The sequence below is a fragment of the Myotis daubentonii genome, chromosome 2 (assembly GCF_963259705.1).
Source record: "Myotis daubentonii chromosome 2, mMyoDau2.1, whole genome shotgun sequence".
Classification (NCBI taxonomy): Eukaryota; Metazoa; Chordata; class Mammalia; order Chiroptera; family Vespertilionidae; genus Myotis; species Myotis daubentonii.
In genome coordinates this window covers 126681118-126702064 of record NC_081841.1, presented here as the reverse complement: position 1 = coordinate 126702064, position 20947 = coordinate 126681118, and the positions used below count along the sequence as shown (strand labels likewise).

General features: G+C 37.9%; 1 protein-coding gene across 11 annotated transcripts in view; it reads right to left on the bottom strand.

Annotated features, from left to right (window-relative positions):
- Positions 1 to 20947, bottom strand: part of ZC3H13 (zinc finger CCCH-type containing 13) — a 125435-nt gene that overhangs the window by 97146 nt on the left and 7342 nt on the right. For 9 of the 11 annotated variants that reach the window (XM_059684491.1, XM_059684486.1, XM_059684483.1 and 6 more), the window contains exons 4-7: positions 19225 to 19336; positions 6982 to 7090; positions 1973 to 2112; positions 202 to 362 (exon numbers count right to left, since the gene is read on the bottom strand). The exons of 1 other annotated variant lie outside the window; for it this stretch is intronic. In XM_059684491.1, coding sequence (XP_059540474.1) covers positions 202 to 362; positions 1973 to 2112; positions 6982 to 7090; positions 19225 to 19336 — 522 coding nt within the window. Of the gene's footprint in view, positions 1 to 201; positions 363 to 1972; positions 2113 to 6981; positions 7091 to 19224; positions 19337 to 20947 lie in introns of those variants that run through there. One more of the 11 variants, XM_059684494.1, reaches the window with a different exon arrangement.

Below are 20947 nucleotides of genomic sequence, written 5' to 3'. Positions count from 1 at the left end.
ATATGTAGATGTGACAGACATTTGTTTTATTGTTCTCTATTAACTTTTTTGAATTGAAACATTTTACAATTGTTTAAAACAAAAAAGCTTATATTAAATACTGAACTTTTGTAAAAGTACCCTTCTGTAATCTACTAATTCCTTACAGTATAATTTCAGAAAAAGCTATTTCTTTCCAGCACTATTTATCACCCTACTAACCTCTGTTGGTCCAACAAGGGAGAGGAAACTGCTGTTGTCTTCCTGTCCTTCTTGCTAGTTGAAGATGATGACTTAGGGCTTGATTTTCGCTTTGGAGATTTGCTAGACTTTCTTAGAGAAGGTGATGGAGATAACTTTGATCTAACCACTTCTGGTGAAACCTTTCAAAAAATTCAGTAAGTCAATTCAGAAACTCCTCCAGTCATGGTAATAATAATAATCAGGCAGTAAAGCATGGATTTTTAAACCATGCCAAAATTTAGATGAAATATTAAGTGTTATTATAATAGCCATGTATAGATAGTAGTCAGACTCATGAAACTGTGCTTTTATTTTTATTTTTTTAGATCATTTTTTTCTTTATTGATTAAGGTATTACAAATGTGTCCTTGTCCCCACACTCCCCCAGTCCTGCCCTCACCCTCAACTCCTGTTGTCTGCGTCCATTACTTATGCTTATATGCATGCATACAAGTCCTTTGGTTGATCTCTTCCTCTTACCTCCACCCTCCCCTACCTTCCCTCTGAGGTTAGAGCATCTGATCGATGTTTCTCTGTCTCTAGATGTGTTTTTGTTCATCGGTTTATGTTGTTCATTATAATCCACAAATGAGTGAGATCATGTGATATTAACACAAAATGCTAATTAACTCCCCTAAATAACACTAATACCAATAAAACAAAATGAAGTTATGAAATTTCAAAATCTCCTAAAAAAAAAATCACAAATTATATTCAAATAAATACTCTCTCTCTACTTTTCAGTAATGAAGCAATTATTCTAGAAACTAGTGGCCTGGTGCATGAAATTTGTGCACATTAAAAAAAAAAGGAATTAATTAGGGCAGCGGTTCTCAACCTGTGGGTCGCGACCCCTTTGGGGGTCGAACGACCCTTTCACAGGGGTCGCCTAAGAACATCAGAAAACACATATATAATTACATATTGTTTTTGTGATTAATCACTATGCTTTATGTTCAATTTCTAACAATGAAAATACATCCTGCATATCAGATATTTACATTATGATTCATAACAGTAGCAAAATTACAGTTATGAAGTAGCAACGAAAATAATTTTATGGTTGGGGGTCACCACAACATGAGGAACTGTATTAAAGGGTTGCGGCATTAGGAAGGTTGAGAACCAATGAATTAGAGGAAATATTTTAATATTGCTATTTGCCCTTTCTCTATAATTAGAAGTGTCAGAGATAAAAGAAAATTAGTAAAATGTATATGAAAATCTCCCTCTGACCCCAGGAAACAGAGCCAAGTCCCTGCCCACCAGCGTGCGCCTCGAAATCACGCAAGTCCCAGACCTGGTTGGTCCCACCCCCGTCAAGCCCCACAGGGCAGGGGGCGCAGCCTCAGGTCCCCCGGCCTGGTGCCAGGCGCGGCCTCAGGTCGCCCGGTACTACCTCAGGTCCACGTGAGGACCATTTGTATATTAGCTCTTTATTATATAGGATAGCATGGGCCTAAACAACAGATATATATATATATGTATATTCAAATCCTATTTTACATTAGCTGGTGACTCTGGGCAACAGAACTTCAGTTTTGTTCACATGTTTATTATCTATTTATCTAATAGAGTGATGTGAAGATTAAATGATTAACACATATGAAGTGACTGATATAGAGCAAGTTGACCAATATGTGTATCAGTAGCCCAATACAATTTAAGATGTGCCAAGAGCTAATGAGTTCTCTGATCAATATCCATGTTGATGTTAATCGACTAACATATATTTCAATAAATAGCATACCTCCTTTTTAATAATAATTTCTTCTCTCTTCTCCATGTTTTCTTGTTCTAGCTTCATTAATTCCCTCTGTATCTTCTGACGCTTCATTTCCAATGACAACTCATGAACGTAATCATAATTAATATCTCCATTGTCAGAATCTTTAAACAAAAAATCTCATTACTTTTCAGAAACTATAATAATCTCTATAAAAAACTAGAGAATCTTTTCAAATAATTTTTAAACAAAATAGTAGAGCCTTTATTAGATTAACATACTTTTAAAAGATAAAAGAAATATATACGTCTCAAATTAGCCACCAGGTGTATTGGTTCTGGGGCCTCTTGGGTAGGTTTCTGGTGTAGGCCAAGGCCAGCTGCTCCCAATGACAGATAACCTGGGGTTACCTGGTAGAACATACAAAATGATCTATAGTTGGCAGCTGCCTGTGCTGGGCCTGGAGACATGTGGGAGAGGCCATGATGCTAATTAAGGCTGGTGGCACCAGTACCAGGTGTGGGGCCAGAGAAAAATGCACAGGATACCCTGAGGCCAGCTGCCACCTGACAGCTGCCCATAAGGCTCAGTCACCGAAAGAGCTGTGGGATATAAACAAGTTGGGTGAAGCAGAGTCTCTGAAAGTCAGCAGAATGGGGGGAGTAGTGTTCACCTGGTTAATACAGATTCAGATTTTGTGCCAGTGCCAACCCTTGGGCCACTCAGCAAGAGGGACAGGGCACAGTTGCTGCCTGTCTGGCACCTATGGACTTCCAAGAGTTTTTAAGAAAAGACTGTAGCTGACTACCTGATCAAGTCTGGCTGCCCACTGTAGAGAGCAGCTCTAGGGTCAAGCCTCCGGCTGACCTGTGGCAGGGCCACAAACAAGTCCCAACCTGGAGGGCAGAGCTCTCCTAGCATAATTGAGCCTGACCTTGTAGCCCTCTCTAATTCCTTCCTAAGTAGCTAATGGGTTGCGAGAGGTGCAGCAAGTGTTCCCAAAACAAGAACATTTGTGTACATGTTAATCTACCCTTGTTTCAATCAGACTATAAAATAAAGCATCGGCTTGCAGGCTGGGTCTTTTGTGTCCTCATCCAGGCACGGAAGATCCACCGAGCCCCAGCTGTATTCTCTGGTCTGTCTTTTCTTCATTCCTTCACCGCTCCTCCTCAGGTTCACCCTTGGCCGTGCTGGTGCGGCACAACCCACTCTAAGAGTCTCTGGTGGTGCATGTATGGGATCCCTCTGCAACTGAGATATCCCTCCCAATTCTAAATCACCTCTGGGTGTGGGGCCAACCCGTTTTGCATCTCTGCCCCGCTACCAGTCTTGATATGGCTTCTTTATAACTTTATTTTTAAAAATATATTTTATTGATTTTTTACAGAGAGGAAGGGAGAGGGATAGAGAGTTAGAAACATTGATGAGAGAGAAACATTGATCAGCTGCCTCCTGCACACTCCCTACTGGGGATGTGCCCGCAACCAAGGTACATGCCCTTGACCGGAATCAAAACTGGGACCCTTGAGTCCACAGGCTGACGCTCTATCCACTGAGCCAAATTGGTTAGGGCTATAACTTTAGTTATAGGGCCACTATTCAACTAGTCTTCAGATGGTTATCCAGACTGACTGTTCTATAATTTAGCAATAGTGCTGATGTGGTCATAAGAAAAGGCAAGCACAGAGTTTAGCTCTTCCGGCTTCTTGACTGAACATTAAAAAGATTTGGAAAAACATGTAAAACATGCCACCACCTCACAATTTTTATTTTCGTTTTGCAAAGCATAGTTATTTTCCATATAATTTTATGTTGGGTTTAGTACTGTTATTGTAAAATGAATTAATGAGTAAATATTTAAAAAAATTCTCAGATTCAATTTCTAATATGGGGTCCTTAAAAAGAGTATAAATTTTTAGACATATTAGTACAGACTAATTTCTTTTACATTTAGTTAAAGCTGCTATTCACTTTGAAAATGCAGAAGGTAAGTCTATAAAACCAGTTCAGTATCACTATCTGGGGACAGGAGTGAATGTCTAAATCCATGATTCAATGTTTCTTCAAACAGATAATTGTAAATCATAGATATACACTATTTCTAAAACCTGCCAGTTTCAATCAAGAGAAAACATAGCCATGTGAATACTTGGTAAGTGAAACCACCATAAAAGACATTTACTCATCTTTTAAAATACCTAAATATATAAAAGATTCTTGTAATAAAGTCACTTTAGTATTTTTTTTTTTTTTAAGATGAAAGTCTAGAACAAAGCATTGGCAATCAACAGTTAAGGAAAAGACAGACTATAAGGAGTCTGTATAAAAACGAAGAGCCTGAACAGAAAGACAGAAAATCTGATGAGTGACAGATGGAAGCCAAGGGGAAAAGTACTTTAGGAAGATAGGTTCTTGAATGTGTTATGTGCTGCACAAAGGTTATAAAAGATGGAGACAAGAATGTCTCAACTTATTTAGCAAAGAGGCGGTTATTGAGGACCTTGAAAAACAATTGTAGTGAAGACATGGGTCAGAAGACGAATAAATATGTGATGAAAAAGTAGAGACAGTAAGGCATAGAACCCTTTCAAGAATTTACTTACAAAGTGGGAACAAACAGGGTGATGGCTAAAAGTATCATGGGGAGAGGAAAAAATGTGATAAGATGCATGTTAAAAGATATAAAAGAGAATGTATCCTATATAATAAAAGCCTAATATGCAAATCAACTGAACAGCGGAACTGACCAGTCGCTATGACGCGCACTGACCACAAGGGGGTAGACACTCAACGCAGGAGCTGCCCCCAGCCTGCAGGCCCCAGGCCAGCGGGGGGGCTCCCCTATTGCCCTGCCGGTTGCCCCGCAGATTAGCCCTGATCACCAGCCAGGCCTAGGGACCCTACCCATGCACAATTTCCGTGCATCAGGATTCTAGTATTAAATAAACAGGATTGTAAAGGTGGGAGGAATTTGGATCCAGAATACAGGGTAATATAACCTTATACAGCAGGGGGGAGGCCTCTTCCACAGAACAAAAGGGAAATAAAAAAGTGTAGGTGTACATAAAAAACTAGTTTGTAAGTGATTATTGGCAGGAAGTTGAGGGAGCTTGTGGATGAAGGGTTCTATCACCTCTGTGTAGTAAAGAGCAAGCAGGACAAATAAAGGGATTAGAAATTTAAGGAGAGGTTTTTGAAATAGGTATGAAAACATGGAGAAAATGACAGGTGTTTCTAAACATTTAAATTTTCAATAAAATGCGTGCATTATTATAATAGAGAAATTTTTACTTTTAAAGATAGGAGGTTCCCAGGAAATTTCAGAAAAATTTTAATCCAAAAGCAATTAAAATAAAAAGAAAAGAATGCTGGGTATGTTAAGAGTTAATTCCTTACTATTCCAGAAAAGTTAGTTATCCAATTTTTGAAGAGTCAAGGTTTCTAGTATTTTATTTCAATATATTAACTAATTGATCCAACCACAATGGAACATTACAGCTGCCTTTACAACTACAGGGTGTCCCCCCAAAATGTATTCACACACTTTGAATAATTACAAAGGGAGTGTTTATTAAAATACATTTCATTTTCAAAATTGAGCTATCAGCTGTTAAAGGGTGTATACATTTTGGGGGGACACCCTGTATAAGCGGTATTAGATTGGCTTATGAAATCCCAATGAAAGAAATCCCAATCATAAGAAAGTTTCCTATTTGTTCTCAGAAGCACTCTTCAGCAGACAATGCTGTTCAAAGATGGAATAAATTTCCTTAAAAAGTATGATGGTCAAATTACTGGAGAGGCATTTAGGGTACAATTCAAGTATTAGACTATGTAAGTTTTCAGAGATTGTTCTTAATAATAGGCGTAATTATTTGAGGCTTGCAGGCTCTTGACTTTCAACAAGGATTCAACTCACTTATGGTAGCTCAAAAACAGCACCAGAAAAATATGTAAACAAATGGATATGGCTGTGTTCCAACAAAGCTGTTTTTGTAAAGAAGTGCCTGGTCCACAACCTTTAATTTTATAACCCCTGGTCTAAGTTTTCAGCTTACTGCTGAGAAGTTGCTTAAGTTCTTAAACTCTTTAGTTATGTTATGTATAAGAAATAGCAAAGGCCGAAACCGGTTTGGCTCAGTGGATGGAGCATCGGCTTGCGGACTGAAAGGTCCCAGGTTCGATTCGGGTCAAGGGCATATACCTGGGTTGCGGGCACATCCCCAGTGGGAGATGTGCAGGAGGCAGCTGATCGATGTTTCTCTCTCATTGATGTTTCTAACTCTCTATCTCTCTCCCTTCCTCTCTGTAAAAAATCAATAAAAAATATATTTAAAAAAAAAAAAAGAAAATAGCAAAGCTATTGAATTAGTGAGATAATTATATAAATTATATTAAAATGCCTAGCACACCCAACACATTCAACAAATGAGTTCCCATTCTCTATATTTGGTAATGTGCGGCTATAGTGCTCACCTTGAAGAAGATCATAAAAGTGAACATTTGTGGTGTGGAAAATAAATCCTTATTTGTTAAGACAATGACCCAAAGATGATTTTGCTAATTTTTCATGAAAAAATCCCAGGTCTTAATTATTATTGGATTTAAATCTCTTTTGAAAAATGAAAGTCAACAATACCTTTTAAATAATTTCCCCAGGTCTTTAAAATTTTGCAATCTTTTAATATTTTATGAAAAACAACAAACATAAATTTAGATTTAATTTTTTAAAACTGATGTTGAGGAACTGAAAAATCTACAAATGCAAAAAAAATTCCAAAGAATTGTGATGGTGCATAATAAAATTCTAGGAAGAAAAAAAGGATAGTGAAGTTGAAAAATGCAGTGTAAACAGCTTTTTCTGCCTTTGTTCTGCTACTATATGCCATTTTCTACTGACAGAGAGATCACAGTTGAAAAGTGTTTTGAACCTACTCATCTATGATGGGCACGGCTGAAGCCCACAAAAGGTGTCCGCAAAGTGAATAATCAATAAATTGACTACATAAACAAAGATTTTTGAAACTTACCATCTCTATTAGTCTCCCACTCTACATTTTCTTCTTCACTTTCTGGAGTTCTCTCCTTGGTGATTTTTATGTCTTCCTTTTCTCTATGTCTCCCCCTTGAAGATTCTTTCTAAAAAGTTCATAAATACATAGAAATTACTGTTATTTTTTAAAAAACTGAATGAGATAGTTATTATAATACAAAATATTTCTAACTTCATCTTTGTTTTAACAAAGAATCAGTTTTGCAAATAATCACTTATCCACTAAGGAGAGGATGTGACAAGTTCTAATGTAGCACCGCAATGAAGAGACATTATAGAATACCTATTTCACTGAAGAATAGCGATGTAGTACATATAAGGAGTAACTAAGATTTTAAAATATACAGAAAAAATCCGTTATTTTAAACTTTGATAGTGTGCTACATACTTTTACTGTGTGAAATTCACAGGGTAAAAGACAGTTTAAAATAGATAATATACACAAGGGTTTGTAACTTTAACATAACAGCATTTTCCTACACACCCTAAAGATAAATCCAAACTCATTCAAAAAAAAGAGACTTGCCCTATTTTGATGAAAAAAAAAATGGAAGCCAAAACAGTTAGAAATCAGTGCATATATTACACATAAAAAAAGGTTTTACACTTTATTCTAGGTGTAATAGCAGCCTACAGACAAAACAGGAGAATAGTAATTAGCTTATAACATTTAATAAACACATATTGCATAACAGAAAAACTTCAAACCACAATTTACTAAGTGGTAAAAAAATAACCAGTATTATATAATTATCTTCCCACCACAGTATCACTTTTATTAACCCTAAATCCTAACTATGAAAGACACTAACACACAAAGACAATAAAGAGTAAAAGTTCTTTTTGGGCATTATCAGACATAAAATTTGGCTGCTTAAAACACAAATTAATTTATACTTGAAGACTTCTTTTATTTTTTCCATTTTATTTTTTTATTTATGTATTTGTTTATATTATGTATTGATTTTGGTGTACAGTTTAGTGGTTAGACTATTGAAACTAGTTAATTTTATATCTTTAGCTATGTAGTCATTACTTGATCAATGAAATGACATGATTGCTGGTAAGACAACACAAGCTGACATAAATCGTAAAAACTTACATGAGTTGAACCAGACATGAAAAAATGGTAAAAGGTCCAAAAACAAAAAACAAAACAAAAACAACTCCTATTTATAGAGACAAGAGGAAAAAAGTAACATTATCCTTAAAATATATTCTATGGACTATGAAAAACTATTCTATATACCACATAACTTTTGAATGTTCTGTGGATTAAATCCACTATAAATATATATTAGTGTGTATTATAAAAATATTTTTATAGGTGATTATCTCCAAATTGTTCAATAATATATTGTTGTTTTGGTCTACTTAAAGTATCATGTAATATCCAACTACAGATTTACTTGAAAAGAGTTTCTGAGCAGTAGTGCTTATACTGTAAAATAAACATTCTGTGAAATTATAACAGAACTAGTGGCCTGGTGCATGAAATTCATGCACATTGAAAGGGAATTAATTAGAGGAACGTAATTTGGACTCACTACCTAATATCAATAATATGTGAGTGTTTCTGAAATTCAATGACATGAATTTTAGCTATTACTTTGCCAAATAAATGGAATTTACAGATATCATTTAAAAGAGCTTTCAGCTTAATATTAAAAACTCTGGCTACCAAGTCAGGTCTGTTTTCAACTTTTTGCCAGCATTGTAAATTGTTTGCAATATCTGCCCATTTGGGGTTGCATGTCACGGTTACAAATAAATTGGGCTTGCCATACTTCATTACAATTGACATAGCATCCTGATATCGCTGCTGCATATTTCTGGGACTACCCTCAGAAGATGATGGAAGTATTATCATTTGACCAATCGGCACATTGTCATTTTCAGATCTAGATTTGAGATAGTCCATCAAACCACTATATTTTTCAACTCTCAACTTAGATTGGTTTGCTTTGATGAAATTTATCTGATTGGCCTCCATTTTTTAATACAAATCCACGATAAACTGTTGAGTTAATTTTCCTGCATTTAAAATAGGATTGAACGTGTCCCGCACAGAGAGATGAAATCCATAATACTACATTTGTGTGACTCCTGTCCTTACATTTTGTCTAGTATTATTGTCGATTACACTGTTGTCTCTGAGTCTTAATGCAATATCTGTTCCCCAGCCTTTTTCACCATGTGGGAAAAGAAGAGGATATGTCATTGCATCTAATGTAGGAAACGGGATATTGATTTGTTTTATTTTAGTGGCATTTGGATTACTGGGATCTGGTTTACAATGAATGAGCAAGTCCCTTTCAAAAGGAGGTTCTCTATCTTTGTTTCTGAATATGACACCAACCTCGGTTACACGGGGAGGATTATATCTACCCAGGTCACTGTTACGGTCGTATTTAATCGCCATTGTTACTTCGGTGGGAGCAATGCCTTTTGCTGCTGCTTCAGATTGGGCTTCCTTTTCTACCTCATGTAACATCTTGTACGATTTTGTTAATTCATTTATTTCATGGTTGAGGTTGTTGATGTTGATCATGAGTCTTTCTGAGCAGCCCTGGTTTTCTGGCATTGCTAATCTTTTACTTGTAGCTTCAGCTATATCCAAAATATAAAGTTGAGCAAACTTCCAAGAAACACCATCCAAAGGATGTAAAGTTCCAGTATGGTGATAAACTTGTCTGTGTATTCTAAAACAGTATGGCCCATATCCTGATGGCGATGCAATATTTGCACCCATGGAAGCAAAAGCAAAAGAACTATTTATGAAATGAATATTTTCCATGAAAATTTTGCTGTCAGAATCTCCTTTTGTCATTAATCTTTTTAAATATGCGGGGTAATCTGGAAAACGCATATCATTTGGACAGACTTTCGCTTTGCTACAACATCGAGTAAATTTCCCATTGGATGGTTTTTCATCAGAGAAATTTAGTGATAGGCAAAATTCACATCGAACAGTCATTCCACCACAACTATGTTCGAGAATTGCATCCTCATGTACTCCATTTTCGCTGAGAAGGCAGTTCCTACCAGTATTGGTAGTACATGTTGATGACTGTTCTCTCAACATATTCTGTCATCACCACCGCCTTCTTTCAACTTCAAAGGCACGTTGGTCTTCAGGCATTTTCTGTCGATGACGCCGGTGTTTTTCAACATTAGAGCGACGTTTTTCCAATAGCTCAGGGGTCCTCAAATTTTTAAACAGGGGGCCAGTTCATTGTCCCTCAGACCGTTGGAGGGCCGGACTATAGTTTTAAAAAAAACTATGAACAAATTCTTATGCACACTGCACATATCTTATTTTGAAGTAAAAAAACAAAACTTCGAAAAAAAAAGGCTCTCCTAACTTCAAAAAAAGAGGCCCCACTAACTGCAAAATAAAAAAAAAAAATAGACCTCCTAACTTCAAAAAAAAATAAATCCTAACTTGTTCTTACCTCGGTCCTCAGGCAGCAGCAGGCTCTGCACAGGCAAGCTGGTGACTCCTCCGATCACACCCAAGACTGAGAGGAGGAGTCAAGAGACAGAGAGAAGGAGGGGAGTCGGAGAGTGTGGCGCACATTCCACACATGCGCACTGCGGTCCCAGGACGAGTGGGCTGCTACGCAACAGGCAGCAGTGGCAAAAACACCCAGGGGGCCGGATAAATGTTTTCGGCGGGCCGCATGTGGCCCGCAGGCCATAGTTTCAGGGCCCCTGCAACAGCTGGTCTTCAGATACATTCTGTCACAGGCGCTGCCTTCTTTCAAGATCAGATGTATGTTGCTCTTCAGACATTTTCTGTCAGTAATGCCGGCATCTTTCAGCTGCAGAGCTATGTTGTATCAACAGTTGTTCTTTAAACATAGTCCTACCTCTTTTCTGTCACAGTCTGAGATGCAGGTGAATAAGAGTCCTGGCTGTCAGACTGCTGAGAGCTGTTTGACCAACGGCTGATTCTGTGGGGGTGGGACTTCCTCCTCCCTGCTGTCAGTTTCCATAGTTGTGATGAGGAAGCTGGGGTGACAGAGGGAGCCACGCCCTCTAAGCCACCCTCTCTCTCACTCTGCTCTATGTCCAGCAGCCTCCTGCTCTGCCAAGTCCTCCAAACCTCCCACTCTCCGCCCACTCTCCTGCTCTGCTCTCCGCCGGCAAAGGTCCCGGGAGCCTGTGGGCATGGCTAGGCATGGCCAGCCTCACCTCTCGGGGCCAGTGATGGTCCCGGGAGCCCGCGGCCGCCGTCGCCTCTCAAGGCGCTTGACACCTGCATATGCAAATTGACCCGCCATCTTTGTCAGGTTAATTTGCATGCTCATGCCTGATTGGCTGGTGGGTGTAGCAGAGGGACGGCCAATTTACATGTTTCTCTTTTATTATATAGGATATTTTTAACAGATTTAGAACCAGAAATGTAATCTCATTAAATTTCATGAATAACAATTTATATATATTAAAATGATATAGTAGTGACTTTTGTATTGTTTTTCAATATAACTCTGATACTATTCCATAAGACCATATATATTCAGTAAGTACTAAAGACTGAATGCAATCTTCAATATTTGGAGAAATTTCAAATTAGGAAATATGTTTTATTCTAATACTTTTGTCAATATCCCACCTAGATCATAATATAGAAAATTATTTTAGAGAATCAGAGGGAAGGAGGAGGGAATGAGTTAGAAACATCGATGAGAGAGAAACATCAATTAGCTGCCTCCTGGAAGACCCCTACTCAGGATTGAGCCCGAAACCCAGGCATGTGCCCTGACCAGGAATCAAACCAGTGACCTCTTGGTGCATGGGACAATGCTCAATCCACTGAACCACATTGGCTGGGCAAGTATACATTTAACCTTATAAGAAATAACTGGCTGGACTAGAAAATTATTTTGATAACACTTATTAAGGAGGCTAAGATCAGTAAAAAAAACAAAACAAAACTGTATATCCTCATTTTTCCACTTCACCAGTATATAACTTGTTTAGGCATGTTACTGTCAAATGAAGTTATTTCCCCCCTTCTCTGATATTCTAATAAATAGGGCCTGATATTACTTGTCCCATGTAGTACAACACAGTCTGTTCTTTCACCTTCCTGTATTTCTTGAACAGAATGGCTTGTCCTCTTCTCATAAGTGCAAACGTTAATTGAAAGTGCAACCATTGAATTTATTATATGTTATAAATTAGTCACCCTGCAACATGTACATGTTAAAATATTTGTTAAAAACACACACACAATATTTTAACCAGTGCTCTTGGAAGGAGGTATTTTAAGAATTCAGAATTTACTTGGATTTCTAAATATATTAAGTAACACTGACAGTAGATTCTGCAGCAACAACCTGTGATCAAACTTGCTAATAATATTTGCAGCCAAATAAACTACACCCATTGGGTTAAAACAATAGTTTTATGCCAATTAAGATCAGACTTTGCTGACAAATAAGTCTATGCCTAACTTTCCTTAGAAACCAAAATTTCTTATTGTTTTTTTTCCTTTCCCACAGATTACTATTCCTAGTTTTCACTTCACATTAAGGCATATTTCTTTTACTATAATAACAACCAACCAATTTAGGTTTCCCCAGGGTGCCTCTCATCTTCTACAACATAAGAATTCTTTCCTTCTGGCCACATCTGAATCAATAATTGATAGCAAGATAATAGCCATGCCCTTGATTGCTGAATCAAGTGAATTAGCAGCAAGGAGAATGGGATTATTATGACTAGATTGCATTAATCAAGGCCCAGCTGTTATCTTTGGGTCAATTTCCCCAAACCATAGTGCAGGTACAAAATGAAAAGGTGATAGAATGGGTTCTGAGGAATGTAAAGCAATTTACACTACACCTTTGATACAATACTTCACCTTCTCAAAGTACTATGCTACATTTTTGATAACTGCATTGATCATAACAAAACAGACTTTTCCAACCTGGTAAACATTTTCACCTTTACATTTCAGAAGAAACATCTTCCTGATGTATATATCCTTTTACACATTCCTATTTAGTGAAGGTCTCCTAGTAATCAGCACTTTCATTTTATCTGAACACCTCTTTATTATATCTCCCTGAAAAACCGATTGCTAGGTATATAACTATAGGTTTAAGGACTTATCTCAACACTTTGAGATTATTCCATTGTGTTTTGGCTTCCATTGTCGTTCTGTCCTTCTGCTGCTCCTTTGTAGGAAGATTTGCCTTTTTTTCTTGGGGCGTTTGTAGTATTTTGTCTGTTTCTGGAGTTTTGCAGTTTCAATATAATACTCTACTTGACATGTATTGTTCTTTCTGTATCTGTAGATTTATATCTCATCAATTATGGAAAATTCCTAGTCACTACTTCTTTTAAATGTTGTCATTCTCACATTCTAATTTTCCTGGGATTCCAAGTAGATGTACAGTAGATTTTCTAAGTGTTTTCCCCACATATTTTAACTTCTTCAATATTTTCTATACCCCTGCCTCTATGTGCAGCATTCAGGATAAATTTTTCAGTTCCATCTTGCAGTTCACCAATTCTCTCCTCAATAAGGCGCTAATATTTGTAAACCAGCTCTAATATTTGTAAAAATTTCAAGGCCATCATCAGCTTTCAGATTTGTTGCTCAATCCTTGATTTTAATTGTTTTTGCTGCTCTTTTGCGTTCTTCAGAAAGCAGCACTGCATTAAAAATGTACTTGCTATCTCTTATCCAGGATCCAGTTTTATTGTAATGGGAGGAAGGAACCTCAGAGTATATAATTCATAATAATGACGAAAGAGGAATTAAGACTTACACTTTTATAGAAATCATGTTTGCCTATTGCTTAAAGCAGGGATGGGGAACCTTCTTTCTGCCAAAGTCCATTTGTATTTTTATAACATCATTTGCAGGCCATACAAAATTATCAACTTAAAAATTAGCCTGCTATATTTGGTCAAACATTTAAGTAACTCATCCCTAATGTGATGGCTGGAACTGCTTCTCTTTGGTAAGGCGTGTGATGTTAACTGGTACTGATGATGTTGCTACTTGCAACTGCTTTTCCATGGAGCACAGTTGACTCTTTGTGATGGTAAGTTTTGAAAAGAACGGCTCTCAGCAATAAGTTGTCCACACACAGATGCATATTTCAATGCATGCTTTCTCAAAGTGGGTAATTCTTCATTGTTTATGTAACATTTATAGAACACAAGCAGTGGGAGGTTGTTGTATGTGGCTTTCAGTTCAGTTGAATGATTTCGTGTTGTAGGTTATTAGGCATATCAGCTGGTTCACCATTGAACAGTGTAGCAAAGATGTTCAATTCCATTTACTTTTCACATCCTTGAATCTTACGTTAAATGCCTCAATTAGTTTTGCACATTCATAGAAATATCACTGATGAGAGAGAATACTAGATCAGCTACCTCCTACATGCCCCCTACTGGGGATCCAGCCCAAAACCCAGGCATGTGCCCTTACTGGGAATCAAAACGGTGACTTTTGGTTCATGGGTTGACGCTCAATCACTAAGCCACACTGGCCAGGCCCAAATGTTAAAATTTCAAGAACTGTACAAGTCATTGTTAAACAAAACTATGATTAAGAATTAAATTATATAAAGTAAAAATTAAATAATATGACAAAGTTAATAATTACTCCAAACTCACTTCCTAAATATTCAGCACATTTTACTCTGTGGTTAATTACACTTATTATATTTATGTATGTATGTATGTACGTAGGTATGTTCGTGTGTGAGAATAATATAGAATTGTAGAAAATAGTATCTTTTCCCAGCTTTTTATTCAGTGACAATACTTTGGTAGCTTGAAATTGAACATGATAGGAGTATTTACACCAAAGGAACTGGCAAATCCTACAAAGCATGGCTTTCTCTTTTTTCCCTGAGTAACTGTTAAACATTTACCAGCAAACAACAAAGTCCATTCATTATTCTGAATCAACAGATTATTTCAAAATGCAATTCACATGCTCAGCCCCTACCCAGAAATTAAAATTCAGTAGAACAGGAGTAGAGTATATACATATGTATTTTTTTACATGTATTTTTAAAAAGACCATCTCTCCTCCAAAAAAATTTTTATACACACCTCCACGTAAGAACAACTACTTGAGGTATCTAAAACAATATTATGTATCTACCATATTAGATGCTAGAAAGAGACATACAGAAAACTGCATTACTTTAAGACCCCAAAATAGGTCTCTGCAAACTGTAAGTAAAACTGTGACGCAGCTTTTTTTTTTTTTTTTTATCAAGGATCCAAAAATAGCCATAGGAAAGCTTCTTTAGGTTTTAAATTATTAAAGAGGTTGCTGCTTATACTATTCAATAACTTTCATACAAAGACTATAATGAGACAACTAGATATCCACATGCAAAAAATGAGGTTGGTTCCTTACCTAATACTATCCTATCTAGTAAAAGACAAAAAGGGTAATTAACCGTACCTCCGCTACGCTACCCATTGGCTAATCAGGGCGATATGCAAATTAACTGCCAACAAAGATGGCGACTGGCAGCCACGCAGCTGAAGCGAACATGAGGCTTGCTTGCTCCAGTGATGGAGGAAGCCACGGTTCCCCGCCTGCCGCAGCCCAGCTCTGAGCTCCGAAAACAACAGCTTGAAAAGCAACAAAGTTTCAATTATAGAAGCTAAACAAACCCCAGATACCTGCTTTCAGCCAGCCGCGGCCTCAGAGCTGGGAGCGCCAGTAACGGCAACAATGTTTCAATTATAGAAGCTAACTAAATCCCAGAATAAGGAAAAAAAAAAAGGAGAGACTGGGAGCTTCAGTCATCCACCAGCCTGAAAACGGCCCTCAGCCCCTCACCCAGACTGGCCAGGCAACCCAGTGGGGACCCCCATCCTAAAGGGGGTGTGACCAGCCTGAAAACAGCCATAATCCCCTCATCCAGGCTGGCCAGGCACCCCAGTGGGGACCCCCACCCTAAAGGGGGTGTGGCCAACCTGAAAACAGCCATCAGCACCTCATCCAGGCTGGCCAGGCACCCCAGTAGGGACCCCCACCCTGAAGGGGGTGTGATGAGCTGCAAACAGCCATCAGCCCCTCACTCAGGCCAGCCAGGCACCCAAGCGGGACCCCCACCCTGATCCGGGACACCCTTCAAGGCAAATCAGCCAGCCGCGACCCGTGCACCAGGCCTCTATCCTATATAGTAACAGGGTCATATGCAAACTGACCCTAACAGCAGAAACACTGGGAATGACTGGTCACTATGACACACACTGACCACCAGGGGGCAGACGCTCAATGCAGGAGCTGCCCTCTAGTGGTCAGTGAGCTCCCACATGGAGGAGCTCTGCTCAGGCACAAGCCAGGCTGATGGCTGCCAGTACAATGGTGGTGGTGGGAGCCTCTCCTGCCTCCTCAGCAGCTCTAAGGATGTCTGACTGCAGCTTAGGTCTGCTCCCTGCTGGCAAGTGGACATCCCCCGAGGGCTGCCCGCCTGCCAGAGGGATGTCTGACTGCCATCTTAGGCCCAATCCCCGGGGGAGCAGGCCCAAGCCAGCAGGTGGTCATTCCCCAAGGGGTCCCAGACTGCGAGAGGGCACAGGCCGGGCTGAGGGACCCCCCCCCCCCCCGCCCCCGAGTGCACAAATTTTTGTGCACCGGGCCTCTAGTCTTTTATAATAAAAGGGTAATATGCAAATTGACCCGAACGGCAGGACCATCGGGAACGACTGGTTGCTATGATGCGCACTGACCACCAGGGGGCAGATCCTCAACACAGGAGTTGCTCCCTGCTGGTCAGTGTGCTCCTATAGGGGGAGCTCCGCTTAGCCACAAGCCGGGCGGATGGATGGCTGTGAACGCAGTGGTGGTGGCGGAAGCCTCTCCCGCCTCCTCCACAGTGCTAAGGATGTCCGACTGTGGCTTACGCCTGATCTCCCAGGGGGCGGGCCTAAGCCAGCAGGTGGACATCCCTCACGCAGTCCCGGACTGCAAGAGGGCGCAGGCCAGGCGGAGGGACCTCCCTGAGTCCATGAATTTTCGTGCATCAGGCCTCTAGTAAATAATAATAGAAAAGCGTAATATGCAAAGTGTCCCCTCGGGAGTTCAATTGCTGGCTATGACGTGTGCCAGGGGGCGGCGCAGAACGAAGGAAGGCCCCGGCTGACAGCTGGGGAAGGGAGGCCCCTGCCGGCAGCTGGCAGCTGCTAGGGACCCTACCTGTGCATGAATTTTTGCACTGGGCCTCTAGTACTATAAATAATAATTAACTAAAAATAGATTAAAAATTTAAATGTAAGTGCTAAAACTCTAATATTCTTTGAAGAAAACATAGGCATTAATCTTTGTGATCTTGAATTAGACAATGGTTTCTTAAATGACACCTAGACAACAAACATTTAAATAAATTGGATTTCACTAAATTAAAAACATTTGTGCTTTAAAGGATACCATCAAAAACATGAAGACAACCCACAGTATGAAAGAAGTTTTTGCAAATCATATATATAAGGAACTTATATCCAAAATAAAGAACTGTTATAAATCAACAGACAATAAAAAAAAATGGGTGAAAGATCTAAATAGATATTTCTCCAAACAAGATATACAAATGGCCAATAAGCCCATGAAAAGATAATCAACATTATTTAGCCATCAGGAAAATGCAAATCAAAACTACAATGAGATTACCACTTCACACCCATTTAAGATGGCTATAATCAAAAAGTTAGATAACAACTATTAGCAAAGATGTACAGAATTGGAAAAGTTGTACACTGTTGGCAAGAATGTAAAATGGTACAGCTGCTTTGGAAAACAATCAAGCAGTTCCTCCAAAGGTTAAACACAGAGGTTAAAAAAGGTTTAAGCCATGATACAGCAATTCTACTTCTAGATATATTAGTAAACCCAAGAGAAATGAAAAATATGTCTACTCAAAAACTTGTATATGAATGTTCATAATTCATAACAGCATTATTCATAATAGTCAGAAAGTGGAAACAACCCAAATGATCATCAACTGGTGAATGAATAAACAAAATGTGATATGTTAATACAATGGAATATTATTTGGCAAAAACACGGAATAAAATACGAATACACCCTATAATCTTTCTTGAACCTTGAAAACACTATGCTAAGTGAAAGAAGCTAATCACACAAAAAAAATATTGTATGGCTGCATTATTGTATGAAATATCTGAAACAGGCAAATCTGCAGTGATAGTAAGTCAAATAGTGGTTGCCTAGGGTTTCAGGTAAGTTGGAGTGATAAGAGGATGACTGTTAAAGGACATGGGGTTTCTTTTGGAAGTGATGAAAATGTTCTAAAATTGATGGTGTTGATGGTTGGATGACTGTGAATATACGAAAAACCACCAAAGTGTATACTTTAAATGGGTGAATGGTACAGTAGCCTATCTAATAAAAGAGTAATATGTAAATTGACTGTCACTCTGTGACAAAGATGGAGGCACCCTGGCGGTGTCACCCTGGCAATGTGAGCACAGCGTCCGCGTCCCAGCCACGTGGAGGGAGGGGAGGGACCCCAGCTGCGCGGAGGGACGCTGGTGTCATTGCAGGCCGGGCTGAGGGCCTTCCCCCTCCCCTGGTGCATGAATTTCATGCACCGGGCCTCTAGTTTGAATTATATCTCAATAAATGTTACATTTCTTGGGGGGGCACGGGGGAAGCTCTGGAAAAGACTTCCATTCCTAGCAAACACCTGTGTCCTTCTATCCAATTACTACATCATAAATTGTGTTTCTCTTTAGCTTAACTGCCAGGAATTCATCACTAAATTTTGTGATCACATGAGCTTTACTTTACCTAAATTTTCTAGTTCAGTTTCCATTACCACCATGCCTTACTTTCATTGTTTTAAGTGTTCTATTTTAAGCCTTTTCATTCTTGGAAGCAGGCAGAATATGATGGTTGGCTTGAACTCTGATAAGAATATGTTTAGATATTCATGACCCCTACCAAGGTAAAGAAACCTTAAGAAGTTCAGCTTGAGCTCTACCAATGAATTTTCTTCACCTTAACTACCACCAAGAAGTGAAGCAATCAGAATTATGAGTTTTGCCGGAGGACTTTTACTCTCTAAATTACATTATCTATACAGAACACTGTAATGCAATAATACACATTTACCATATATTTACCACACAAGATAATATTTAAAATGGAACACAAATAATAGGTCCCTACTGAAATTTAACTTTACTTTGGGAAATTTATTCCTACCCTAACAGGTGAGGATGACTCCTCTGTATTTCGTTTCTGAGATTCAGTGTCCATATCTTGGCGCTTGTTCTTCATTCTTTCTCTAAGATCCCCTGTAGGTCTTTCTGGTGACCTTTAAAAACAAAACAAAAACAAAACAGCAAAAATCTATATTTATATATCATTTTATAAGAATATATTTGCAGAAATAAACTCAAAAACCTCAATATAATTTTTCTAACTGCCCATGGCTCCTAAATTTCAGAAAAAATAATTAATTTGTTTCAGTTTAATATTAACATAAATAATATGAGCATCATTGAGCAAATTTTCTCCCAATACCGATCCAATGTATACTTTAAAATTCCATGGGGGGGCAGGTACTGGTAACATGAATAAGAAACTATGTCTGAGCTGAGAAAAAAACAATTAGTAATTAGCAATTTAATCACATAAATATACAAGGTGTAACTAAAGTAAGTTTACAGTTGTTCATATGGAAAATACAATAACTAATAAATAATAAGAGTAGACTCTGTGTTTTGAGTACTCACAACCATAAACCTACTTTTGCCCCACCCTGTATTAGTTATATTTGAAAACAAAAAAGTAGGAAGATAAAGTCTTAAGCCATGGCACTGCAAAATTAATCTAAAAGCAACAGTATAATCATCTACACATGTATTTAGTTGGATGCAACATCAACAATTGAGAAAATACTTTATGCCTCTTAAGAATCAAAGTTAAATAGAGAAGTTTTGTGTAATTCTTATAACTTTTCTTAAATTTAAAATTATTTCATAATAAAAAGAAATGATTTATAGCAATATTTTAGACAGTGATTTTATATTCTGCTCTGGATTTAAAAAAAATACCCACATTTATATTCAACACTGGTAAGGCTTTATAATTTAAATTGGAAATTTGATAAATGGCTGTTCAGTTATTTCACACCATTACTAAGTAAGAAAAACAAAACAGATAGAAAACATACTGCCTTTAAAGAATATTCCCAGAACATTTAAAAAAGAAGGCAATATAAGTTAAAGAATATGCCCCTCTTTAGCCATTAAAAAATATTAATACCTTCAAACGATAAATACAAATCACATAAATATTCACATCTATTTCAAGTAACAGTTGATCGATCATATCAATTCCTTTAATGTATCAATCATTAATACAAATCACAGTGAAGAAATAATTTGTTAACTCACTTTAAAGGATCTAATTAACATTTACATGTTTATTTTATAGATCTATATTAAATGTTTTAACAGTTAAAGCTGAACTTAAAATGGAAGTCCTTAGCCCTAACCGGTGTGGCTCAGTGGAAAGTGTGAGCCTGCCGACTGAAGGGTCCCAGGTTCCATTTTGTTCAAGGGCACATGCCCAGGTTGTGGGCTCGTTCCCCAGTAGGGGTCATGCAGGAGGCAGCCAATCAATGATTATCTCTCATCATTGATATTTCTATCTCTATCTCTCCCTTCTTCTCTGAAATCAATAAAAAATATATATATTTAAAAAATGGAATTCTTATTATAAACCAGTACATAAATCCTTTCAATTATAATTATGATGTACATGTAAATTTTTGTCTTAGTTTTCTGCATATAACAAAAATGTATTGTAAATGTTTCTATCCTAAACAGCACCTAACAGAGTACTCTATATACCATGAATGCTCAATAAATGACTTAAACGTCTTTTGACTAAATAAGCATTATCTGAAATACATTGCTTT